The 15,650-nt window shown below is 48.2% G+C and overlaps 1 protein-coding gene across 3 annotated transcripts in view; it reads right to left on the bottom strand.

Moving 5' to 3' along the window:
- The window catches only part of LOC124034520 (tetraspanin-17), a 38,324-nt gene that overhangs the window by 11,065 nt on the left and 11,609 nt on the right, over window positions 1-15,650 (bottom strand). For all 3 annotated transcript variants that reach the window (XR_006838580.1, XM_046347828.1, XM_046347830.1), the window contains exons 2-6: window positions 12,245-12,295; window positions 5,985-6,131; window positions 4,322-4,492; window positions 3,794-3,919; window positions 3,607-3,654 (exon numbers count right to left, since the gene is read on the bottom strand). Coding sequence is in view for 2 of the 3 variants with exons in the window: in XM_046347828.1 (XP_046203784.1) it covers window positions 3,607-3,654; window positions 3,794-3,919; window positions 4,322-4,492; window positions 5,985-6,131; window positions 12,245-12,295 (543 nt within the window). In the remaining variant the exon portion in view is untranslated. The remainder of the gene's footprint in view (window positions 1-3,606; window positions 3,655-3,793; window positions 3,920-4,321; window positions 4,493-5,984; window positions 6,132-12,244; window positions 12,296-15,650) is intronic.

Here is a 15,650-nt window from a genome sequence, read left to right as displayed (position 1 = left end):
TGTGTGTGTGTGTGTGTGTGTGTGTGTGTGTGTGTGTGTGTGTGTGTGTGTGTGTGTGTGTGTGTGTGTGTGTGTGTGTGTGTGTGTGTGTGTGTGTGTGTGTGTGTACACTGTGGATGAATCTGTGTGTGTACACTGCGGATGAAGCTGTGTGTGTGTACACTGCGGATGAAGCTGTGTGTGTGTGTACACTGTGGATGAAGCTGTGTGTGTGTGTACACTGCGGATGAAGCTGTGTGTGTGTGTACACTGCGGATGAAGCTGTGTGTGTGTACACTGCGGATGAAGCTGTGTGTGTGTACACTGCGGATGAAGCTGTGTGTGTGTGTGTACACTGTGGATGAAGCTGTGTGTGTGTGTGTGTACACTGTGGATGAAGCTGTGTGTGTGTGTGTGTGTACACTGTGGATGAAGCTGTGTGTGTGTGTGTGTGTGTGTGTGTGTGTGTGTGTGTGTGTGTGTGTGTGTGTGTGTGTGTGTGTGTGTGTGTGTGTGTGTGTGTGTGTGTGTGTGTGTGTGTGTGTGTGTGTGTGTGTGTGCACTGTGGATGAAGCTGTGTGTGTACACTGTGGATGAAGCTGTGTGTGTGTGTGTGTGTGTGTGTGTGTGTGTGTGTGTACACTGTGGATGTGTGTGTGTGTGTGTGTGTGTGTGTGTGTGTGTGTGTGGATGTGTGTGTGTGTGTGTGTACACTGTGGATGAAGCTGTGTGTGTGTACACTGTGGATGAAGCTGTGTGTGTGTGTACACTGTGGATGAAGCTGTGTGTGTAACCTGTGGATGAAGCTGTGTGTGTGTACACTGTGGATGAAGCTGTGTGTGTGTACACTGTGGATGAAGCTGCTGTGTGTGTGTGTGTGTGTGTGTGTGTGTGTGTGTGTGTGTGTGTGTGTGTGTGTGTGTGTGTGTGTGTGTGTGTGTGTGTGTGTGTGTGTGTGTGTGTGTGTGTGTGTACACTGTGGATGAATCTGTGTGTGTACACTGTGGATGAAGCTGTGTGTGTGTACACTGTGGATGAAGCTGTGTGTGTGTACACTGTGGATGAAGCTGTGTGTGTGTGTACACTGTGGATGAAGCTGTGTGTGTGTACACTGCGGATGAAGCTGTGTGTGTGTGTGTGTGTGTGTACACTGCGGATGAAGCTGTGTGTGTGTGTGTGTGTACACTGCGGATGAAACTGTGTGTGTGTGTGTGTACAATGCGGATGAAGCTGTGTGTGTGTGTGTGTGTACACTGTGGATGAAGCTGTGTGTGTGTGTGTGTGTGTGTACACTGTGGATGAAGCTGTGTGTGTGTGTACACTGTGGATGAAGCTGTGTGTGTGTGTGTGTGTGTGTACACTGTGGATGAAGCTGTGTGTGTGTGTACACTGTGGATGAAGCTGTGTGTGTGTGTGTGTGTGTGTGTGTGTGTGTGTGTGTGTGTGTGTGTGTGTGTGTGTGTGTGTGTGTGTGTGTGTGTGTGTGTGTGTGTGTGTGTGTGTGTGTGTGTACACTGTGGATGAATCTGTGTGTGTACACTGTGGATGAAGCTGTGTGTGTAACCTGTGGATGAAGCTGTGTGTGTGTGTGTGTACACTGTGGATGAATCTGTGTGTGTACACTGTGGATGAAGCTGTGTGTGTGTACACTGTGGATGAAGCTGTGTGTGTACACTGTGGATTAAGCTGTGTGTGTACACTGTGGATTAAGCTGTGTGTGTGTGTGTGTACACTGTGGATGAAGCTGTGTGTGTACACTGTGGATTAAGCTGTGTGTGTACACTGTGGATTAAGCTGTGTGTGTACACTGTGGATTAAGCTGTGTGTGTACACTGTGGATTAAGCTGTGTGTGTACACTGTGGATGAAGCTGTGTGTGTACACTGTGGATTAAGCTGTGTGTGTACACTGTGGATGAAGCTGTGTGTGTACACTGTGGATGAAGCTGTGTGTGTACACTGTGGATGAAGCTGTGTGTGTAACCTGTGGATGAAGCTGTGTATTTTGTTCCGTTTCCATATAAAAGTCTACTGAAGGTCCTGTTCAGCTCCAACGACAAAGAGGGTCTGACCCACAAAGCTTAAGAGACGTTCCACTCCACCAAGGATTCCCTTGTTCCAAAGCTAAAACCTGGAAACCAACTCTCCACCAATGGGAGGTAACGGAATACCTGGCCGTCCAATGAAATGTTTCCGATGGTGACAGTGAACTTCCCCTAGAGCAATTTCCATTTCAGTTTGTGTTGTTTTTCTTGATCTCTGCTATTCTCTTCCTCTCTCTCTCCCCCCTCCCACCCCCGAAACACTACACAAACAAAGTACAGCTCACAGCTTGTTTCAATAGATTTTCATAGCAAAGCCTACAAGCCTTGGAAAACTGTCAAATAGGGGGGAAGGGGGGCTACGCTACATAACAGTACGCATAGCAACAGTACGCAGAGCAACAGTACACAGGGCAACAGTACGCAGGGCAACAGTACGCAGGGCAACAGTACGCAGGGCAACAGTACGCAGGGCAACAGTACGCAGGGCAACAGTACGCAGGGCAACAGTACGCAGGGCAACAGTACGCAGGGCAACAGTACGCAGGGCAACAGTACGCAGGGCAACAGTACGCAGAGCAACAGTACGCAGAGCAACAGTAGGCAGAGCAACAGTAGGCAGGGCAACAGTAAGCAGGGCAACAGTACGCAGGGCAACAGTACGCAGAGCAACAGTACGCAGGGCAACAGTACGCAGGGCAACAGTACGCAGGGCAACAGTACGCAGGGCAACAGTACTCAGGGCAACAGTACTCAGGGCAACAGTACGCAGGGCAGCAGTACGCAGAGCAACAGTACGCAGAGCAACAGTACGCAGGGCAGCAGTACGCAGAGCAACAGTACGCAGAGCAACAGTAGGCAGGGCAACAGTACGCAGAGCAACAGTACGCAGGGCAACAGTGCTCTGGTGGAGAGCTGTATGAGTGCACACACCCACACACAGGAGGGAGGCATAACCCACTGAATCCCCAATTATAGAGTGTAGTGCTGTGATGCTTCCCAGGGCTATAACTGGAGACTAATCAGCACTGTTAGAGAAACACCCTGTTATTAAGGAAGAGAGGACAGAGGAGAGGAGCCTGAAAGTTAGCTAGCTAGGAAGAGATGAGGACAGAGGACAGGAGCCTGAACGCTAGCTAGCTAGGAAGAGATGAGGACAGGAGAGAGGAGCCTGAACGCTAGCTAGCTAGGAAGAGAGGAGGACAGGGGAGAGGAGCCTGAACACTAGCTAGCTAGGAAGAGAGGAGCGCTAGCTAGCTAGGAAGAGAGATGAGGACAGAGGAGAGGAGCCTGAACACTAGCTAGCTAGGAAGAGATGAGGACAGAGGAGAGGAGCCTGAACGCTAGCTAGCTAGGAAGAGATGAGGACAGAGGAGAGGAGCCTGAGCGCTAGCTAGCTAGGAAGAGATGAGGACAGAGGAGAGGAGCCTGAACGCTCGCTAGCTACTTAACCCCTAACTACCATGCCTGGCTAGATGTTCAGAGGAAAGGTTGAAATGTCCGCCGCCTCTCTCCCTCTGGATAACGACCAGCATGGTTTGAAAGACTGATTGGGTCTGATTGGAAAAACACAAAAGAAAAACCAACCCCTTGAAGTCTCACGTCGTAGCCACACTGTGTGTTAAGGACGTCTTCCTGAAACGAATGAAAGCAAAACTATCATGAGAACAGAAGAACGTGGGTGTTCCATTACGATCTGTAGAATATGTTTAATGTGTTAAACTGAATTAAGTCTGAGGTTTATAATGTTCTGTAGCCCAATAAGGCATCTCACGGCAGGGTCTTTGACGCAGCAGGAGAAGGGGACTCCACAGCGCTCTCTACTGGGGTTAAACTCAGTGCAGTTGAAGTAGATATTCAGGTTCCAGTCATTAGGACCGTGGGCTCCACAGCACGACCACTAAAACACACACACACACAGACAGGTATAAGGCTTTATCACATGTTATAAGCATCGTTGAGCCCTTATACAGTCTTACTACAACCAAGTCTGCTATGATAAAGAGGCTGGCTCTGGTTGGCTTCAGTATATGTACAGTTATCCAATCAAGGTTAAGGCACTAGCTGCCAGTACAGTTAAAGGTACGAGACATAACATCTAGTACTACTGATATATCCCTGTTAACTCTATAACATCTAGTACTACTGATATATCCCTGTTAACTCTATAACATCTAGTACTACTGATATATCCCTGTTAACTCTATACCATCTAGTACTACTGATATATCCCTGTTAACTCTATACCATCTAGTACTACTGATATATCCCTGTTAACTCTATAACATCTAGTACTACTCACATATTCCTGTGTGAAGTCTATGAGGTTCTGCAGGTCGATGTCGTCGCGGTAAGCCTTGACGTTGTTATTGATGAAGAAGTTGAGCTGGTCTTTGATCCAGTCTTTGAACACAAAGGCCAGGATGCCTGCTGTCAGCTCTAAGAAGAAGATCAGGCCCAGGAACACCGAAAACTAGAACACAGAGAGAGAACATCAGAACAGGATGCCTGGCTGGCCAGCCAGGAGCCATCCCTTCTCTTTCCCCTCTTCTGTAGGCTGGCCAACCAGTAGCCATCACTTCCCTTTCTCCTCTTCTGTAGGCTGGCCAACCAGGAGCCATCACTTCCCTTTCTCCTCTTCTGTAGGCTGGCCAACCAGGAGCCATCCCTTCTCTTTCTCCTCTTCTGTAGGCTGGCCAACCAGGAGCCATCCCTTCCCTTTCCCCTCTTCTTTAGGCTGGCCAACCAGGAGCCATCCCTTCTCTTTCTCCTCTTCTGTAGGCTGGCCAACCAGGAGCCATCCCCTTCTCCTTCCCCTCTTCTGTAGGCTGGCCAACCAGGAGCCATCACTTCCCTTTCTCCTCTTCTGTAGGCTGGCCAACCAGTAGCCATCCCTTCCCTTTCTCCTCTTCTGTAGGCTGGCCAACCAGGAGCCATCCCTTCTCTTTCCCCTCTTCTATAGGCTGGCCAACCAGGAGCCATCCCTTCCCTTTCCCCTCTTCTTTAGGCTGGCCAACCAGGAGCCATCCCTTCTCTTTCCCCTCTTCTGTAGGCTGGCCAACCAGGAGCCATCCCTTCCCTTTCTCCTCTTCTTTAGGCTGGCCAACCAGGAGACATCCCTTCTCTTTCTCCTCTTCTGTAGGCTGGCCAACCAGGAGCCATCCCTTCTCTTTCCCCTCTTCTATAGGCTGGCCAACCAGGAGCCATCCCTTCCCTTTCCCCTCTTCTTTAGGCTGGCCAACCAGGAGCCATCCCTTCTCTTTCTCCTCTTCTGTAGGCTGGCCAACCAGGAGCCATCCCTTCTCTTTCTCCTCTTCTGTAGGCTGGCCAGCCAGGAGTTAATGGACAGAGTAGTGGAGGTAATAGCCACTGAGAGTGACAGCTGGCTATGAGGCCCAGTTTTGTCTCTGTCACTCAGACTCCATTGTTGAACCTGACATAACTTCTCTGAATGATGTCATTGCCCCCCCCCCCCCCACCCCCCCAGATATTTAGATAACATGCTTTGGTTTGTGTACTCAATAATGGATGTGTCAGGCTTTTAGAAACAAGTGGTTTATTATTTCCCATCGAGATCAATACAAATCCTAGTTGTTCATTTACAGTAAGTAGCCAACTGCTATGAATGACCTCGACTTTCAGATCAAACGAAGCCAGAGTTATTTTTGTGAATCAAACTAGGATGTACCTCCCTACCTCCCTCCCTCTCCTCTTCACTCCTCTAAATAATACCTAAATGAAGACCTAAAAAGGTGTGAACCAAGGTGTAAATTACTGAACTGCACACCCAAAAGGTGTGGATAGCAGAGCAGAAAGTAGAAATGAACCATACGAGGTTCAATGTGGTATCGTCCAAGGCACACAGTCTTACCACCCCACAGAGAGATTAAACTAAGTAAGCCTATGTGAGGAAGAAAGCGTTGAACTCTCTAAGGAGAAATAAAACATATTTAATTCAAACTCACAAATTTGAGCAGCAAGGTGTTTTCCCGTAGCGCTCCGATGCAACCAGCGAATCCCAGGATGAACATGACTCCTCCCACTACGATGAACAGCCACACGGGGTCGAAGCCTCCCAGGTCTGTTATGGAGGCCATGTTGGACAGCACCCCCTGCAGGACAGGAGGACCAAGGTGTTATTACAGATCTACAGCACCCTAACCTCCCAGGTCTGTTATGGAGGCCATGTTGAACTGCACCCCCTAGAGGACAGGAGGACCAAGGTGTTATTACAGATCTACAGCACCCTAACCTCCCAGGTCTGTTATGGAGGCCATGTTGAACTGCACCCCCTAGAGGACAGGAGGACCAAGGTGTTATTACAGATCTACAGCACCCTAACCTCCCAGGTCTGTTATGGAGGCCATGTTGAACTGCACCCCCTAGAGGACAGGAGGACCAAGGTGTTATTACAGATGTATAGACAGACAGCACCCTAACCTCCCAGGTCTGTTAGCGACACCATGTTGAACTGCACCCCCTAGAGGACAATAGGACCAAGGTGTTGTTACAGATGTATAGACAAACAGCACCCTAACCTCCCAGGTCTGTTAGCGACACCATGTTGAACTGCACCCCCTAGAGGACAGGAGGACCATGAGGTTAATTCAGATGTGTTTTTTTACCACTGAAAGCGTAAGACCCCAAAAGTAAAAAAGTAAGAAATGGCGGTGATAGATCTGTAAGAAAGCAGTGAGAAATGGTGGTGATAGATCTGTAAGAAAGCAGTGAGAAATGGTGGTGATAGATCTGTAAGAAAGCAGTGAGAAATGGTGGTGTTAGATCTGTAAGAAAGCAGTGAGAAATGGCAGTGATAGATCTGTAAGAAAGCAGTGTTGTGCAACGTCTTCTTTGGCATGATATAACACAATACAACACCACACCTTGCTGTCAGAGAGACACGAGGCATTCCACTGCCTTTCCTTTCCAGGACAATAAACACAGACAGACAGCTCTCCCCCTGCCACCCCCTAACACCCTGCCACCCCCTAACACTCTGCCACCCCCTAACACTCTGCCACCCCTAACACTCTGCCACCCCCTAACACTCTGCCACCCCCTAACACTCTGCCACCCCCTAACACTCTGCCACCCCCTAACACTCTGCCTAACCCCTAACACTCTGCTTCCCCTAACACCCTGCTTCCCCCTAACACCCTGCTTCCCCCTAACACCCTGCTTCCCCCTCTAAACCCCTGTGGCTGGGTACTGGTCAACTTCAGGTGACTTCCTCTCTCACTCTAGCAGCCCAATTCACATTCTGCCCTGAAGACATCCTTTCTCTTTCCCCAGAATTTATGCTGCAGTAGTTTGTGTCAGGGGTCAAGGGTCAGTCGGTTATTTCTGGAGAATTTCTCCTGTCTTACCCGGTGTCCTGTGTGAATTTAAGTATGCTCCCTCTCTTTCTCGCTCGCTCTTTTTTGGGGGACCTGAGCTCTAGGACCATGCCTCAGGACTACCTGGCATGATGACTCCTTGCTGTCCCCAGTCCACCTGGCCGTGCTGCTGCTCCAGTTTCAACTGTTCTGCCTGCGGCTATGGAGTCCTGACCTGTTCACAGGACGTGCTCCCTGTCCCAGACCTGCTGTTTTCAACTCTCTGGAGACAGCAGGAGTGGTAGAGATACTCTTAATGATCGGCTATGAAAAACCAACTGACATTTACTCCTGAGGTGCTGACCTGTTGCACCCTCGACAACTACTGTGATTATTATATTTTGACCCTGCTGGTCATTTATGAACATTTGAATATCTTGGCCATGTTCTGTTATAATCTCCACCCGGCACAGTCAGAAGAGGACTGGCCACCCCTCAGAGCCTGGTTCCTCTCTAGGTTTCTTCCTAAGTTCCTGTCTTTCTAGGGAGTTTTTCCTAGCCACCGTGCTTCTACACCTGCATTGCTTGCTGTTTGGGGTTTTAGGCTGGGTTTCTGTACAGCACTTTGAGATATCAGCTGATGTAAGAAGGGCTTTATAAATACATTTGATTGATTGATTGACATTGGAATTTGGCTCCTGGTGGAATTCTGAGCTCTAGTTTCTCCATTCTGTAGCCTTCTCAGGTGTTGTGTGATCCACAGAAGAAACTGGGCCATGATCCTTGACCTCAACCTGAGGCTACGGCACCACAGAATCATCTATGGCACAGATCCCTCTCTTGTGGTTCATATGATCCTTTCATGTTGTGGTTACACAGGAAACTGGAGACCTTCTACAAAAGGCTCTTTGTTGTCAAGCTAACCTTGACCTACAAAATACTGTAGTATGACTTAGATCTTATGCATGACTTAATGTGTCAAGAAAAAGCAACCTGTTGGAACATGAATTCGGTATGAATCCTAACATCATCCTAACATCATCCTAACATCATTACAAAACAGCAGACCGTTTCCACATTGGCAATTAACATCTTGACTGGTCCATTTCCAGCTAATTAATGACCTAATTGACCATTTATTTTATAATAATAATAATAATAAATGCCATTTAGCAGACGCTTTTATCCAAAGCGACTTACAGTCATGTGTGCATACATTCTACGTATGGGTGGTCCCGGGGATCGAACCCACTACCCTGGCGTTACAAGCGCCATGCTCTACCAACTGAGCTAAATTTTATTTGTTAACCTGTAATGAGGTTCTGAATGTATCCCACTTTCAACACATCACAGAACAACATCTTCTACCTGACCTTCAGTTTATTGGGATGGACAGAAAGAGAGAGATGGGGGGGTGTAGAGTGAGGGAGAAGAGAGATGGGGGGGGTGTAGCGAGAGGGAGGAGAGAGAGGGGGTGTGGAGAGAGGTAGAAGAGAGAGGGGGGTGTAGAGAGAGGGAGAAGAGAGAGAGAGGGGGTGTAGAGAGGGAGAAGAGAGAGAGGGAGAAGAGAGAGGGGGTGTAGAGAGGGGAGAAGAGAGAGGGGGGAGAGAGGGAGGAGAGAGAGGGGGTGTGGAGAGAGGTAGAAGAGAGAGAGAGGGGGTGTAGAGAGAGGGAGAAGAGAGAGAGGGAGAAGAGAGAGGGGGTGTAGCGAGAGGGAGGGGAGAGAGAGGGAGGGGTGTAGAGAGAGAAGAGAGAGAGGGAGGGGTGTAGAGAGAGAGAAGAGAGAGAGGGAGGGGTGTAGAGAGAGAGAAGAGAGAGAGGGAGGGGTGTAGAGAGAGAGAAGAGAGAGAGGGAGGGGTGTAGAGAGAAAGAGAGGTGTAGAGAGAGATAAGAGAGAGGGAGGGGTGTAGAGAGAGAGAGAGAAGAGAGAGGGAGGGGTGTAGAGAGAGAAGAGAGAGGGAGGGGTGTAGAGAGAGATAAGAGAGAGGGGGTGTAGAGAGAGAGAAGAGAGAGGTGGGGGGTGTAGAGAGGGAGAAGAGAGAGGGAGGGGTGTAGAGAGAGAGAAGAGAGAGAGGGAGGGGTGTAGAGAGAGAGAGAGAAGAGAGAGAGGGAGGGGTGTAGAGAGAGAGAGAGAAGAGAGAGAGGGAGGGGTGTAGAGAGAGAAGAGAGAGAGGGAGGGGTGTAGAGAGAGAGAGAGAGAGGGGGGGTGTAGAGAGAGATAAGAGAGGGGGTGTAGAGAGAGATAAGAGAGAGGGGGTGTAGAGAGAGCGAGAAGAGAGAGAAGAGAGAGATAAGAGAGAGGGGGTGTAGAGAGAGAGAAGAGAGAGAGGGAGGGGTGTAGAGAGAGGGAGAAGAGAAAGAGGGGGAAGAGAGAGGGGGGTGTAGAGAGGAGAAGAGAGAGAGGGAGGGGTGTAGAGAGAGGGAGAAGAGAAAGAGGGGGAAGAGAGAGGGGGTGTAGAGAGGGAGAAGAGAGAGGGAGGGGTGTAGAGAGAGAGAAGAGAGAGAGAGAAGAGAGAGAGGGAGGGGTGTAGAGAGAGGGTGAAGAGAGAGGGGGGGTGTAGAGAGAGGGTGTAAGAGAGGGAGGGGTGAGAGAGAGGGAGAAGAGAGAGGGGAGAAGAGAGAGAGGGAGAAGAGAGAGATGGGGGGAGCGAGAGGGAAAAGAGAGAGGGAGGGGAGAGGGGGGTTGTAGAGAGAGGGAGAAGAGAGAGGGCAGGTGTACAGAGAGGGTGGGGAGATGGCAAGAGAGAGGGGGGTGTAGAGAGAAGGAGGAGATTGAGAGAGCGAGAGATGAAGGTAGAGGTAGACAGAGAGAGAGCAGAGGACAGAAAGAGAGACTGAGGTTAGAGACAGAGAGGGACAAAAAAGCAAGAATCCACAATGTTATTACCCAGACTGACATTAAAATATGTCATCTAATCTGTAGTTATCTGCTGTCAGACGTACCGCACCCTAGATACAAAGACATAACTAATATGTCTGATGGTGATCGCTGTCTCTCAAATGTAGGTTTCTCATTGTGGTAGTGGGTGGTGGTATTGGTTGTTGTGTGAGGGTCCGGTAAACACAATGACAATTCCCCATATTTTAAAAGTAATGTCATTGTAATCTAAATGTAAAATTAGACTTTTCTATTTAGCCAGCCGTAGCTGTTAACTAACAAGGTTCTTTATTATTGGGGGAAATCAGGGTAAAAATCACAGTGCTGGGCTGAAGGGAGGTCAGGGTAAAGTCACAGTGCTGGGCTGAAGGGAGTTCAGGGTAAAGTCACAGTGCTGGGGTGAAGGGAGGTCAGGGTAAAGTCACAGTGCTGGGCTGAAGGGAGGTCAGGGTAAAGTCACAGTGCTGGGCTGAAGAGAGTTCAGGGTAAAGTCACAGTGCTGGGCTGAAGGGAGTTCAGGGTAAAGTCACAGTGCTGGGCTGAAGGGAGTTCAGGGTAAAGTCACAGTGCTGGGCTGAAGAGAGATCAGGGTAAAGTCACAGTGCTGGGCTGAAGGGAGTTCAGGGTAAAGTCACAGTGCTGGGCTGAAGGGAGGTCAGGGTAAAGTCACAGTGCTGGGCTGAAGGGAGGTCAGGGTAAAGTCACAGTGCTGGGCTGAAGGGAGGTCAGGGTAAAGTCACAGTGCTGGGCTGAAGGGAGGTCAGGGTAAAGTCACAGTGCTGGGCTGAAGGGAGGTCAGGGTAAAGTCACAGTGCTGGGCTGAAGGGAGGTCAGGGTAAAGTCACAGTGCTGGGCTGAAGGGAGGTCAGAGTAAAGTCACAGTGCTTGGCTGAAGGGAGATTAGGGTAAAGTCACAGTGCTGAAGGGAGGTCAGGGTAAAGTCACAGTGCTGAAGGGAGGTCAGGGTAAAGTCACAGTGCTGGGCTGAAGGGAGGTCAGAGTAAAGTCACAGTGCTTGGCTGAAGGGAGGTCAGGGTAAAGTCACAGTGCTGAAGGGAGGTCAGGGTAAAGTCACAGTGCTGGGTTGAAGGGAGTTCAGGCTAAAGTCACAGTGCTGAAGGGAGATCAGGGTAAAGTCTGTATTTAACCCCCCAGGCTACCCTGACATCAGTATGTATTTAACCCTCCAGGCTACCCTGACATCAGTATGTATTTAACCCCCCAGGCTACCCTGACATCAGCCTGTATTTAACCCCCCAGGCTACCCTGACATCAGTATGTATTTAACCCTCCAGGCTACCCTGACATCAGTATGTATTTAACCCTCCAGGCTACCCTGACATCAGTATGTATTTAACCCCCCAGGCTACCCTGACATCAGTATGTATTTAACCCTCCAGGCTACCCTGACATCAGTATGTATTTAACCCTCCAGGCTACCCTGACATCAGTATGTATTTAACCCTCCAGGCTACCCTGACATCAGTATGTATTTAACCCTCCAGGCTACCCTGACATCAGTATGTATTTAACCCCCCAGGCTACCCTGACATCAGTATGTATTTAACCCTCCAGGCTACCCTGACATCAGTATGTATTTAACCCTCCAGGCTACCCTGACATCAGTATGTATTTAACCCCCCAGGCTACCCTGACATCAGTATGTATTTAACCCTCCAGGCTACCCTGACATCAGTATGTATTTAACCCTCCAGGCTACCCTGACATCAGTATGTATCTAACCCCCCAGGCTACCCTGACATCAGCATGCTATTCCCCCAATTCAAATAGCATCTACAGGTGCTCAGATAAGAGAGTTTCAACAATACCTGACACAGATCAATGCAAAATATTCACCAGAAAAGTCCGTTCGATCACGGTGAAAAATCAGACCTCTGTTAGCCAAACAACCAGAGAAAAGCAGCATGTTTGATATTTATTTATTTTTTAAAGATATTTTGTTTAGAATTTGGACTATCCGGATACCCTGAAAAAATGTCATGAAAATATTTGACGAATAAATGTTTCTTACCTTCTCGGCCCATGCCCACAGTCCTATGCCCAGGAAGGCTGCTCCCAGTAACTGTTGAAGAAAACACAGAAACAGAAGGTTACCGGACATACAAAACACTACACATATTCCATCACAGTAAACTGACTGTACACATATACACTACATTAGCAAAAGTATGTGGACCCCCTGCTCGTCAAACATTTCATTCTAAAATCATGGGCATTAATAAGGAGTTATTAATGCTCCCCCCTTTACTGCTTTAACAGTCTTCACTCTTCTGGGAAGGCTTTCCACTAGATGTTGGAACATTGCTGCTATAACAGCCTCCACTCTTCTGGGAAGGCTTTCCACTAGATGTTGGAACCTTGCTGCTATAACAGCCTCCACTCTTCTGGGAAGGCTTTCCACTAGATGTTGGAACATTACTGCTATAACAGCCTCCACTCTTCTGGGAAGGCTTTCCACTAGATGTTAGAACATTACTGCTATAACAGCCTCCACTCTTCTGGGAAGGCTTTCCACTAGATGTTGGAACATTGCTGCTATAACAGCCTCCACTCCTCTGGGAAGGCTTTCCACTAGATGTTGGAACATTACTGCTATAACAGCCTCCACTCTTCTGGGAAGGCTTTCCACTAGATGTTGGAACATTACTGCTATAACAGCCTCCACTCTTCTGGGAAGGCTTTCCACTAGATGTTGGAACATTACTGCTATAACAGTCTTCTCTCTTCTGGGAAGGCTTTCCTCTAGATGTTGGAACATTGCTGCTATAACAGCCTCCACTCTTCTGGGAAGGCTTTCCACTAGATGTTGGAACATTGCTGCTATAACAGCCTCCACTCCTCTGGGAAGGCTTTCCACTAGATGTTGGAACATTACTGCTATAACAGCCTCCACTCTTCTGGGAAGGCTTTCCACTAGATGTTGGAACATTACTGCTATAACAGTCTTCTCTCTTCTGGGAAGGCTTTCCTCTAGATGTTGGAACATTGCTGCTATAACAGCCTCCACTCTTCTGGGAAGGCTTTCCACTAGATGTTGGAACATTACTGCTATAACAGCCTCCACTCTTCTGGGAAGGCTTTCCACTAGATGTTGGAACATTGCTGTGGGGACTTGCTTCCATTCAGCCACGAACATTAGTGAGGTCGGGCACTGATGTTGGGTGATGAAGCCTGGCTCGCAGTTGGCTTTCCAATTCCTTCCAAAGGTGTTTGATGCGGTTGAGGTCAGGGCTCTGTGCAGGCCAGTCGAGTTCTTCCACAAAACCATTTCTGTACTGACCTCGCTTTGTGCACGGAGGCATTGTTATGCTGAAACAGGAAAGGGCCTTGCACAAACAGTTTCCACAAAGTCGTCTAGGATGTCATTGTATGTTGGGCGCAGGTAGCAAATCTCCTGGCATCTGCCAAACTCAGATTCGTCCATTGGATTGTCAGATGGTGAAGCATGATTCATCACTCCATAATCCAATGGCGGCGAGTTTTACACCAGTCTAGCCGACGCTTGGCATTGAGCACGGTGATCTTATGCTTGTGTGTGGCTGCTCAGCCATGGAAACCCATTTCATGAAGCTTGAGACGAACAGTTCTCGAGCTGACGTCGCTTCCAGAGGCAGTTTGGACCTCAGTAGTGAGGGTTACAACCGAATATAGAAGATTTTTACGCTCTTCAGCACTCGGCGGTCCTGTTATGTGAGGTTCTGTGGCCTACCACTTCTCAGCTGAGCCGTTGTTGCTCCTACATGTTTGCACTTCATATTAACAGCACTTACAGTTGACCGGGGCAGGTCTAACAGGGAAGACATTTTGCAAGCTGACTTGTTGGAAAGGTGGCATCCTATGATGGTGCAACGTTGAAAGTCACTGAGCTCTTCAGTAAGGCCATTCCACTGTCAATGTTTGTCTATGGAGATTGCATGGCAGTGTGCTCAATTTATACACTTGTCAGCAACGGGTGTGGCTGAAATAGACAAATACACTCATTTGAAGAGGTGTCCACATACTTTTGTATATATAGTTGTTAGCAGTTGATGTTACACTTCAGTAACACAGACCCCAAAGAAAACCAGAGGGAGAAAAATAGGTTTATTCAAAGAGAACAGTATAGTCAAGTAGAGTATAATTCAGTACCGTAGAGTTCAACACAGTACAATAGAGTACCGTAGAGTTCAATACAGCCCATTAGAGTATAGTATAGTAACGTAGAGTTCAAAACAGTACAATAGAGTATAGCATAGTACCGTAGAGTTCAAAACAGTACAATAGAGTATAGTTCAGTACCGCAGAGTCCAATACAAGTACAGTAGAGTATAGTTCAGTAAAGTAGAGCTTAATACAGTAGAGTATAGTTCAGTACCCTAGAGTCCGATACAGTACAGTAGAGTATAGTTCAGTACCCTAGAGTCCGATACAGTACAGTAGAGTATAGTTCAGTACCCTAGAGTCCGATACAGTACAGTAGAGTATAGTTCAGTACCCTAGAGTCCGATACAGTACAGTAGAGTATAGTTCAGTACCCTAGAGTCCGATACAGTACAGTAGAGTATAGTTCAGTACCCTAGAGTCCGATACAGTACAGTAGAGTATACTCAGTACAAAAGGACATTAATGCTTGTCTGGTTGCCTGAGTAGCAGTTCACACAGATGTTCAGTTGATGAAACCAATGCTGCATATATCGGTTGTAAAACAATCTCTGAGGCGCTCACAATTGGCCAGGATTCTCCTCTATTCAGTATTGGCCATGTAATTCTGACAAAGTAAAAAAATATTCTAAGAATAGCCTAATTGATAAGAAACTCCAATGCTGTCAAGATCTCCCCTGAACACTGAATATTTATAAATAGATAAACATCTCAGTTGGCTACCTCACCCACCTGGTTCACTGAATGAGGAATTATTTTAAAAGACATATCAAGCATTTGGTTGTAATGTCGCAGGGTAGCCAACCATCCTCCAGGAGAGATACTGGGTGAGCAGGGTAGCCAACCATCCTCCAGGAGAGATACTGGGTGAGCAGGGTGGCCAAACATCCTCCAGGAGAGATACTGGGTGAGCAGGATGGCCAACCATCCTCCAGGAGAGATACTGGGTGAGCAGGGTGGCCAACCATCCTCCAGGAGAGATACTGGGTGAGCAGGGTGGCCAACCATCCTCCAGGAGAGATACTGGGTGAGCAGGGTGGCCAACCATCCTCCAGGAGAGATACTGGGTGAGCAGGGTGGCCAACCATCCTCCAGGAGAGATACTGGGTGAGCAGGGTGGAAATGTGGCACTTTATCTAGAGTCAAATGAACTCGTGGATACCATTTATATTGACAAACAAAACAAATCAAAACAAAGGCAAAGTCTTCTCATGCTTTGTTGATTTCAAAAAAGCCTTCGACTCAATTTGGCATGAGGGTTGTTGGATGGTAAGTAG

This window comes from Oncorhynchus gorbuscha, linkage group LG04, assembly GCF_021184085.1.
Source record: "Oncorhynchus gorbuscha isolate QuinsamMale2020 ecotype Even-year linkage group LG04, OgorEven_v1.0, whole genome shotgun sequence".
Lineage (NCBI taxonomy): Eukaryota > Metazoa > Chordata > Actinopteri > Salmoniformes > Salmonidae > Oncorhynchus > Oncorhynchus gorbuscha.
The sequence above is the reverse complement of the archived record's forward strand: the minus strand, read 5'-3'. Positions and strand labels throughout refer to the sequence as shown.